The 9,662-nt window shown below is 87.0% G+C and overlaps 1 protein-coding gene across 1 annotated transcript in view; it reads left to right on the top strand.

Moving 5' to 3' along the window:
- TOM1L2 (target of myb1 like 2 membrane trafficking protein) overlaps window positions 1-9,662 on the top strand; it is a 30,621-nt gene that overhangs the window by 11,092 nt on the left and 9,867 nt on the right. The window contains exon 9 of the mRNA XM_048494152.1: window positions 8,167-8,212. Within this exon, the coding sequence (XP_048350109.1) occupies window positions 8,167-8,212 (46 nt within the window). The remainder of the gene's footprint in view (window positions 1-8,166; window positions 8,213-9,662) is intronic.

The raw sequence follows: 9,662 nt of genomic DNA, 5'->3' as shown, positions 1-9,662 counted from the left end.
CCCCCCACCCCCCCCCCCCCCCACCCCCCCCCCCCCCCACCCCCCCCCCCCCCCACCCCCCCCCCCCCCCACCCCCCCCCCCCCCCACCCCCCCCCCCCCCCACCCCCCCCCCCCCCCACCCCCCCCCCCCCCCACCCCCCCCCCCCCCCACCCCCCCCCCCCCCCACCCCCCCCCCCCCCCACCCCCCCCCCCCCCCACCCCCCCCCCCCCCCACCCCCCCCCCCCCCCACCCCCCCCCCCCCCCACCCCCCCCCCCCCCCACCCCCCCCCCCCCCCACCCCCCCCCCCCCCCACCCCCCCCCCCCCCCACCCCCCCCCCCCCCCACCCCCCCCCCCCCCCACCCCCCCCCCCCCCCACCCCCCCCCCCCCCCACCCCCCCCCCCCCCCACCCCCCCCCCCCCCCACCCCCCCCCCCCCCCACCCCCCCCCCCCCCCACCCCCCCCCCCCCCCACCCCCCCCCCCCCCCACCCCCCCCCCCCCCCACCCCCCCCCCCCCCCACCCCCCCCCCCCCCCACCCCCCCCCCCCCCCACCCCCCCCCCCCCCCACCCCCCCCCCCCCCCACCCCCCCCCCCCCCCACCCCCCCCCCCCCCCACCCCCCCCCCCCCCCACCCCCCCCCCCCCCCACCCCCCCCCCCCCCCACCCCCCCCCCCCCCCACCCCCCCCCCCCCCCACCCCCCCCCCCCCCCACCCCCCCCCCCCCCCACCCCCCCCCCCCCCCACCCCCCCCCCCCCCCACCCCCCCCCCCCCCCACCCCCCCCCCCCCCCACCCCCCCCCCCCCCCACCCCCCCCCCCCCCCACCCCCCCCCCCCCCCACCCCCCCCCCCCCCCACCCCCCCCCCCCCCCACCCCCCCCCCCCCCCACCCCCCCCCCCCCCCACCCCCCCCCCCCCCCACCCCCCCCCCCCCCCACCCCCCCCCCCCCCCACCCCCCCCCCCCCCCACCCCCCCCCCCCCCCACCCCCCCCCCCCCCCACCCCCCCCCCCCCCCACCCCCCCCCCCCCCCACCCCCCCCCCCCCCCACCCCCCCCCCCCCCCACCCCCCCCCCCCCCCACCCCCCCCCCCCCCCACCCCCCCCCCCCCCCACCCCCCCCCCCCCCCACCCCCCCCCCCCCCCACCCCCCCCCCCCCCCACCCCCCCCCCCCCCCACCCCCCCCCCCCCCCACCCCCCCCCCCCCCCACCCCCCCCCCCCCCCACCCCCCCCCCCCCCCACCCCCCCCCCCCCCCACCCCCCCCCCCCCCCACCCCCCCCCCCCCCCACCCCCCCCCCCCCCCACCCCCCCCCCCCCCCACCCCCCCCCCCCCCCACCCCCCCCCCCCCCCACCCCCCCCCCCCCCCACCCCCCCCCCCCCCCACCCCCCCCCCCCCCCACCCCCCCCCCCCCCCACCCCCCCCCCCCCCCACCCCCCCCCCCCCCCACCCCCCCCCCCCCCCACCCCCCCCCCCCCCCACCCCCCCCCCCCCCCACCCCCCCCCCCCCCCACCCCCCCCCCCCCCCACCCCCCCCCCCCCCCACCCCCCCCCCCCCCCACCCCCCCCCCCCCCCACCCCCCCCCCCCCCCACCCCCCCCCCCCCCCACCCCCCCCCCCCCCCACCCCCCCCCCCCCCCACCCCCCCCCCCCCCCACCCCCCCCCCCCCCCACCCCCCCCCCCCCCCACCCCCCCCCCCCCCCACCCCCCCCCCCCCCCACCCCCCCCCCCCCCCACCCCCCCCCCCCCCCACCCCCCCCCCCCCCCACCCCCCCCCCCCCCCACCCCCCCCCCCCCCCACCCCCCCCCCCCCCCACCCCCCCCCCCCCCCACCCCCCCCCCCCCCCACCCCCCCCCCCCCCCACCCCCCCCCCCCCCCACCCCCCCCCCCCCCCACCCCCCCCCCCCCCCACCCCCCCCCCCCCCCACCCCCCCCCCCCCCCACCCCCCCCCCCCCCCACCCCCCCCCCCCCCCACCCCCCCCCCCCCCCACCCCCCCCCCCCCCCACCCCCCCCCCCCCCCACCCCCCCCCCCCCCCACCCCCCCCCCCCCCCACCCCCCCCCCCCCCCACCCCCCCCCCCCCCCACCCCCCCCCCCCCCCACCCCCCCCCCCCCCCACCCCCCCCCCCCCCCACCCCCCCCCCCCCCCACCCCCCCCCCCCCCCACCCCCCCCCCCCCCCACCCCCCCCCCCCCCCACCCCCCCCCCCCCCCACCCCCCCCCCCCCCCACCCCCCCCCCCCCCCACCCCCCCCCCCCCCCACCCCCCCCCCCCCCCACCCCCCCCCCCCCCCACCCCCCCCCCCCCCCACCCCCCCCCCCCCCCACCCCCCCCCCCCCCCACCCCCCCCCCCCCCCACCCCCCCCCCCCCCCACCCCCCCCCCCCCCCACCCCCCCCCCCCCCCACCCCCCCCCCCCCCCACCCCCCCCCCCCCCCACCCCCCCCCCCCCCCACCCCCCCCCCCCCCCACCCCCCCCCCCCCCCACCCCCCCCCCCCCCCACCCCCCCCCCCCCCCACCCCCCCCCCCCCCCACCCCCCCCCCCCCCCACCCCCCCCCCCCCCCACCCCCCCCCCCCCCCACCCCCCCCCCCCCCCACCCCCCCCCCCCCCCACCCCCCCCCCCCCCCACCCCCCCCCCCCCCCACCCCCCCCCCCCCCCACCCCCCCCCCCCCCCACCCCCCCCCCCCCCCACCCCCCCCCCCCCCCACCCCCCCCCCCCCCCACCCCCCCCCCCCCCCACCCCCCCCCCCCCCCACCCCCCCCCCCCCCCACCCCCCCCCCCCCCCACCCCCCCCCCCCCCCACCCCCCCCCCCCCCCACCCCCCCCCCCCCCCACCCCCCCCCCCCCCCACCCCCCCCCCCCCCCACCCCCCCCCCCCCCCACCCCCCCCCCCCCCCACCCCCCCCCCCCCCCACCCCCCCCCCCCCCCACCCCCCCCCCCCCCCACCCCCCCCCCCCCCCACCCCCCCCCCCCCCCACCCCCCCCCCCCCCCACCCCCCCCCCCCCCCACCCCCCCCCCCCCCCACCCCCCCCCCCCCCCACCCCCCCCCCCCCCCACCCCCCCCCCCCCCCACCCCCCCCCCCCCCCACCCCCCCCCCCCCCCACCCCCCCCCCCCCCCACCCCCCCCCCCCCCCACCCCCCCCCCCCCCCACCCCCCCCCCCCCCCACCCCCCCCCCCCCCCACCCCCCCCCCCCCCCACCCCCCCCCCCCCCCACCCCCCCCCCCCCCCACCCCCCCCCCCCCCCACCCCCCCCCCCCCCCACCCCCCCCCCCCCCCACCCCCCCCCCCCCCCACCCCCCCCCCCCCCCACCCCCCCCCCCCCCCACCCCCCCCCCCCCCCACCCCCCCCCCCCCCCACCCCCCCCCCCCCCCACCCCCCCCCCCCCCCACCCCCCCCCCCCCCCACCCCCCCCCCCCCCCACCCCCCCCCCCCCCCACCCCCCCCCCCCCCCACCCCCCCCCCCCCCCACCCCCCCCCCCCCCCACCCCCCCCCCCCCCCACCCCCCCCCCCCCCCACCCCCCCCCCCCCCCACCCCCCCCCCCCCCCACCCCCCCCCCCCCCCACCCCCCCCCCCCCCCACCCCCCCCCCCCCCCACCCCCCCCCCCCCCCACCCCCCCCCCCCCCCACCCCCCCCCCCCCCCACCCCCCCCCCCCCCCACCCCCCCCCCCCCCCACCCCCCCCCCCCCCCACCCCCCCCCCCCCCCACCCCCCCCCCCCCCCACCCCCCCCCCCCCCCACCCCCCCCCCCCCCCACCCCCCCCCCCCCCCACCCCCCCCCCCCCCCACCCCCCCCCCCCCCCACCCCCCCCCCCCCCCACCCCCCCCCCCCCCCACCCCCCCCCCCCCCCACCCCCCCCCCCCCCCACCCCCCCCCCCCCCCACCCCCCCCCCCCCCCACCCCCCCCCCCCCCCACCCCCCCCCCCCCCCACCCCCCCCCCCCCCCACCCCCCCCCCCCCCCACCCCCCCCCCCCCCCACCCCCCCCCCCCCCCACCCCCCCCCCCCCCCACCCCCCCCCCCCCCCACCCCCCCCCCCCCCCACCCCCCCCCCCCCCCACCCCCCCCCCCCCCCACCCCCCCCCCCCCCCACCCCCCCCCCCCCCCACCCCCCCCCCCCCCCACCCCCCCCCCCCCCCACCCCCCCCCCCCCCCACCCCCCCCCCCCCCCACCCCCCCCCCCCCCCACCCCCCCCCCCCCCCACCCCCCCCCCCCCCCACCCCCCCCCCCCCCCACCCCCCCCCCCCCCCACCCCCCCCCCCCCCCACCCCCCCCCCCCCCCACCCCCCCCCCCCCCCACCCCCCCCCCCCCCCACCCCCCCCCCCCCCCACCCCCCCCCCCCCCCACCCCCCCCCCCCCCCACCCCCCCCCCCCCCCACCCCCCCCCCCCCCCACCCCCCCCCCCCCCCACCCCCCCCCCCCCCCACCCCCCCCCCCCCCCACCCCCCCCCCCCCCCACCCCCCCCCCCCCCCACCCCCCCCCCCCCCCACCCCCCCCCCCCCCCACCCCCCCCCCCCCCCACCCCCCCCCCCCCCCACCCCCCCCCCCCCCCACCCCCCCCCCCCCCCACCCCCCCCCCCCCCCACCCCCCCCCCCCCCCACCCCCCCCCCCCCCCACCCCCCCCCCCCCCCACCCCCCCCCCCCCCCACCCCCCCCCCCCCCCACCCCCCCCCCCCCCCACCCCCCCCCCCCCCCACCCCCCCCCCCCCCCACCCCCCCCCCCCCCCACCCCCCCCCCCCCCCACCCCCCCCCCCCCCCACCCCCCCCCCCCCCCACCCCCCCCCCCCCCCACCCCCCCCCCCCCCCACCCCCCCCCCCCCCCACCCCCCCCCCCCCCCACCCCCCCCCCCCCCCACCCCCCCCCCCCCCCACCCCCCCCCCCCCCCACCCCCCCCCCCCCCCACCCCCCCCCCCCCCCACCCCCCCCCCCCCCCACCCCCCCCCCCCCCCACCCCCCCCCCCCCCCACCCCCCCCCCCCCCCACCCCCCCCCCCCCCCACCCCCCCCCCCCCCCACCCCCCCCCCCCCCCACCCCCCCCCCCCCCCACCCCCCCCCCCCCCCACCCCCCCCCCCCCCCACCCCCCCCCCCCCCCACCCCCCCCCCCCCCCACCCCCCCCCCCCCCCACCCCCCCCCCCCCCCACCCCCCCCCCCCCCCACCCCCCCCCCCCCCCACCCCCCCCCCCCCCCACCCCCCCCCCCCCCCACCCCCCCCCCCCCCCACCCCCCCCCCCCCCCACCCCCCCCCCCCCCCACCCCCCCCCCCCCCCACCCCCCCCCCCCCCCACCCCCCCCCCCCCCCACCCCCCCCCCCCCCCACCCCCCCCCCCCCCCACCCCCCCCCCCCCCCACCCCCCCCCCCCCCCACCCCCCCCCCCCCCCACCCCCCCCCCCCCCCACCCCCCCCCCCCCCCACCCCCCCCCCCCCCCACCCCCCCCCCCCCCCACCCCCCCCCCCCCCCACCCCCCCCCCCCCCCACCCCCCCCCCCCCCCACCCCCCCCCCCCCCCACCCCCCCCCCCCCCCACCCCCCCCCCCCCCCACCCCCCCCCCCCCCCACCCCCCCCCCCCCCCACCCCCCCCCCCCCCCACCCCCCCCCCCCCCCACCCCCCCCCCCCCCCACCCCCCCCCCCCCCCACCCCCCCCCCCCCCCACCCCCCCCCCCCCCCACCCCCCCCCCCCCCCACCCCCCCCCCCCCCCACCCCCCCCCCCCCCCACCCCCCCCCCCCCCCACCCCCCCCCCCCCCCACCCCCCCCCCCCCCCACCCCCCCCCCCCCCCACCCCCCCCCCCCCCCACCCCCCCCCCCCCCCACCCCCCCCCCCCCCCACCCCCCCCCCCCCCCACCCCCCCCCCCCCCCACCCCCCCCCCCCCCCACCCCCCCCCCCCCCCACCCCCCCCCCCCCCCACCCCCCCCCCCCCCCACCCCCCCCCCCCCCCACCCCCCCCCCCCCCCACCCCCCCCCCCCCCCACCCCCCCCCCCCCCCACCCCCCCCCCCCCCCACCCCCCCCCCCCCCCACCCCCCCCCCCCCCCACCCCCCCCCCCCCCCACCCCCCCCCCCCCCCACCCCCCCCCCCCCCCACCCCCCCCCCCCCCCACCCCCCCCCCCCCCCACCCCCCCCCCCCCCCACCCCCCCCCCCCCCCACCCCCCCCCCCCCCCACCCCCCCCCCCCCCCACCCCCCCCCCCCCCCACCCCCCCCCCCCCCCACCCCCCCCCCCCCCCACCCCCCCCCCCCCCCACCCCCCCCCCCCCCCACCCCCCCCCCCCCCCACCCCCCCCCCCCCCCACCCCCCCCCCCCCCCACCCCCCCCCCCCCCCACCCCCCCCCCCCCCCACCCCCCCCCCCCCCCACCCCCCCCCCCCCCCACCCCCCCCCCCCCCCACCCCCCCCCCCCCCCACCCCCCCCCCCCCCCACCCCCCCCCCCCCCCACCCCCCCCCCCCCCCACCCCCCCCCCCCCCCACCCCCCCCCCCCCCCACCCCCCCCCCCCCCCACCCCCCCCCCCCCCCACCCCCCCCCCCCCCCACCCCCCCCCCCCCCCACCCCCCCCCCCCCCCACCCCCCCCCCCCCCCACCCCCCCCCCCCCCCACCCCCCCCCCCCCCCACCCCCCCCCCCCCCCACCCCCCCCCCCCCCCACCCCCCCCCCCCCCCACCCCCCCCCCCCCCCACCCCCCCCCCCCCCCACCCCCCCCCCCCCCCACCCCCCCCCCCCCCCACCCCCCCCCCCCCCCACCCCCCCCCCCCCCCACCCCCCCCCCCCCCCACCCCCCCCCCCCCCCACCCCCCCCCCCCCCCACCCCCCCCCCCCCCCACCCCCCCCCCCCCCCACCCCCCCCCCCCCCCACCCCCCCCCCCCCCCACCCCCCCCCCCCCCCACCCCCCCCCCCCCCCACCCCCCCCCCCCCCCACCCCCCCCCCCCCCCACCCCCCCCCCCCCCCACCCCCCCCCCCCCCCACCCCCCCCCCCCCCCACCCCCCCCCCCCCCCACCCCCCCCCCCCCCCACCCCCCCCCCCCCCCACCCCCCCCCCCCCCCACCCCCCCCCCCCCCCACCCCCCCCCCCCCCCACCCCCCCCCCCCCCCACCCCCCCCCCCCCCCACCCCCCCCCCCCCCCACCCCCCCCCCCCCCCACCCCCCCCCCCCCCCACCCCCCCCCCCCCCCACCCCCCCCCCCCCCCACCCCCCCCCCCCCCCACCCCCCCCCCCCCCCACCCCCCCCCCCCCCCACCCCCCCCCCCCCCCACCCCCCCCCCCCCCCACCCCCCCCCCCCCCCACCCCCCCCCCCCCCCACCCCCCCCCCCCCCCACCCCCCCCCCCCCCCACCCCCCCCCCCCCCCACCCCCCCCCCCCCCCACCCCCCCCCCCCCCCACCCCCCCCCCCCCCCACCCCCCCCCCCCCCCACCCCCCCCCCCCCCCACCCCCCCCCCCCCCCACCCCCCCCCCCCCCCACCCCCCCCCCCCCCCACCCCCCCCCCCCCCCACCCCCCCCCCCCCCCACCCCCCCCCCCCCCCACCCCCCCCCCCCCCCACCCCCCCCCCCCCCCACCCCCCCCCCCCCCCACCCCCCCCCCCCCCCACCCCCCCCCCCCCCCACCCCCCCCCCCCCCCACCCCCCCCCCCCCCCACCCCCCCCCCCCCCCACCCCCCCCCCCCCCCACCCCCCCCCCCCCCCACCCCCCCCCCCCCCCACCCCCCCCCCCCCCCACCCCCCCCCCCCCCCACCCCCCCCCCCCCCCACCCCCCCCCCCCCCCACCCCCCCCCCCCCCCACCCCCCCCCCCCCCCACCCCCCCCCCCCCCCACCCCCCCCCCCCCCCACCCCCCCCCCCCCCCACCCCCCCCCCCCCCCACCCCCCCCCCCCCCCACCCCCCCCCCCCCCCCCCCCCCCCCCCCCCCACCCCCCCCCCCCCCCACCCCCCCTCCCCCCCCCCCGCCCCCCCTCCCAACCCCCCCCCCCCCCACCCCCCCCCCCCCCCACCCCCCCCCCCCCCAAACCCCCCCCCCCCCCACCCTCCCCCACCCCCTTCCCCCCCCCCCCACACCCCTCAACCCCCCCCCCCCCCCCCCTCCCCCCCCCCCCCCCCCCCCCCCCCCCCCGCCCCGCCCCCCCGCCCCCCCCCTCCCCCCCCCCCCCCCCACCCCCCCCCCACAGCTCAGACTTGGAACCCATAGACAAATGGCTAATAACGCAAGGAATGGTGAGAAGGATATCCCCGGTCCAGTGACCCTCCCCCATCGTCCTCCCCCCCACCCCGTTCCCCCCCGAAATAGCATAACCACCCTCTGTTTAATCTCTCACTCGCCCTGTCGATCAGCCCGTGGATTGGACGATAAAAGGACAGGATTTCCCCGTCTCTGGTGGGAGGAATGGTTGGCAGAAATATAACAGAGGGGTTGGGGGCATGTTTCAGGAGGGGAGGCGTATGCTGCCTGCTACCTTTCTGAGGCGGTTTTCAAAACCAACATGGGCACTTCCAGTTCCTTTTACTGTCTCAATTCCCCCCTCCTTCCGCCCCATCATGTGTGCAGTATCTACCCCCTCCCCAAGGTAAACACAAGACCTGCTTCTTAAATAAGCAGGGAGACACGTTTGTGGGCCCCTTTGTTATCACCAGGTTTTATAACGTGACTCCGTGTCCCTTCAGCTGAGTTTCCAGACCAGTTGTACTAATATTCCCATTGCAATGCCTTCCGTTGCCATATCACCATTGCCAGCGTGGTGTAGTGGTAAGGACCAGGTGGATTCTAATCTGGAGAACCAGGTTTGATTCTCCACCTGAGTAGCAGAGGCTTATCTGGTGAACCAGATGTGTTTCCGCACTCCTTCATTCCTGCTGGGTGACCTTGGGCTAGTCACAGTTCTCTCTGAACTCTCTCAACCCCACCTGCCTCTCAAGGTGTCTGTTTGGGGAGAGGAAGTGAATGGAGCTTAGAAGCCACCTTAAGTCTCCTTACAGGAGAGAAAGGTGGTGTATAAATCCAAACTCTTCTTCTTTCTCAGTGAGTCCTTATTTGAAAGATTATTCTGGGGTACAGGAAGAGAGAAGAGATCTCAGTAACTCAAACCAGCTCATTTTCCTAGCAGGTAAAGCCTGTATTGGGGTATTAGCATGCCCCGATATCCATTTCACCTATTTGCATTAAAAGATGCTCAAAACTGATAGCAGTTGTTCCTTCCTTTTTCGCCTTCCTTCTTTGAGGAGGGCTGATTCTCTCTACCACGCCACAATTCTCTGGGTTCTTGGGATCGGCCAGAGCAGCATGAAAGCTGTCGACATTTATAGTGGGGGGATGCAATTTGGCCTCAATCTTGTTGCTAGCTTTTTAGTCATCAGGCAGCGCTGATGAGTTGTAGGCAGAGAGAACAGCTTGCTGAGAGTTACCCTGTAGCCAAGTCAGGTTTTGAACTCGGCTCTCTCTGCGAGAACGCCAAGGCCGAGCCACGGTGAGGAAAAACGGTAAGCGACCAGCAACCCAGCGGCCTTGGAGACTCAGGCCTCCTTCCATCCATGTGTAGCGAACAAAGAGTAGCATGGTGAGGAAGGCACCCCCTTCTTGGCCTCCTGTGCAAATGAAATCTGGTAGTAGGTGAGGATTTGGGGGCGCCCCCTGCTGAGAAGCGAGGCTCAGGATCTGCTGTTTGTCGGA

Source organism: Sphaerodactylus townsendi, linkage group LG04, assembly GCF_021028975.2.
Source record: "Sphaerodactylus townsendi isolate TG3544 linkage group LG04, MPM_Stown_v2.3, whole genome shotgun sequence".
Taxonomy (NCBI): domain Eukaryota; kingdom Metazoa; phylum Chordata; class Lepidosauria; order Squamata; family Sphaerodactylidae; genus Sphaerodactylus; species Sphaerodactylus townsendi.
The sequence above is the reverse complement of the archived record's forward strand: the minus strand, read 5'-3'. Positions and strand labels throughout refer to the sequence as shown.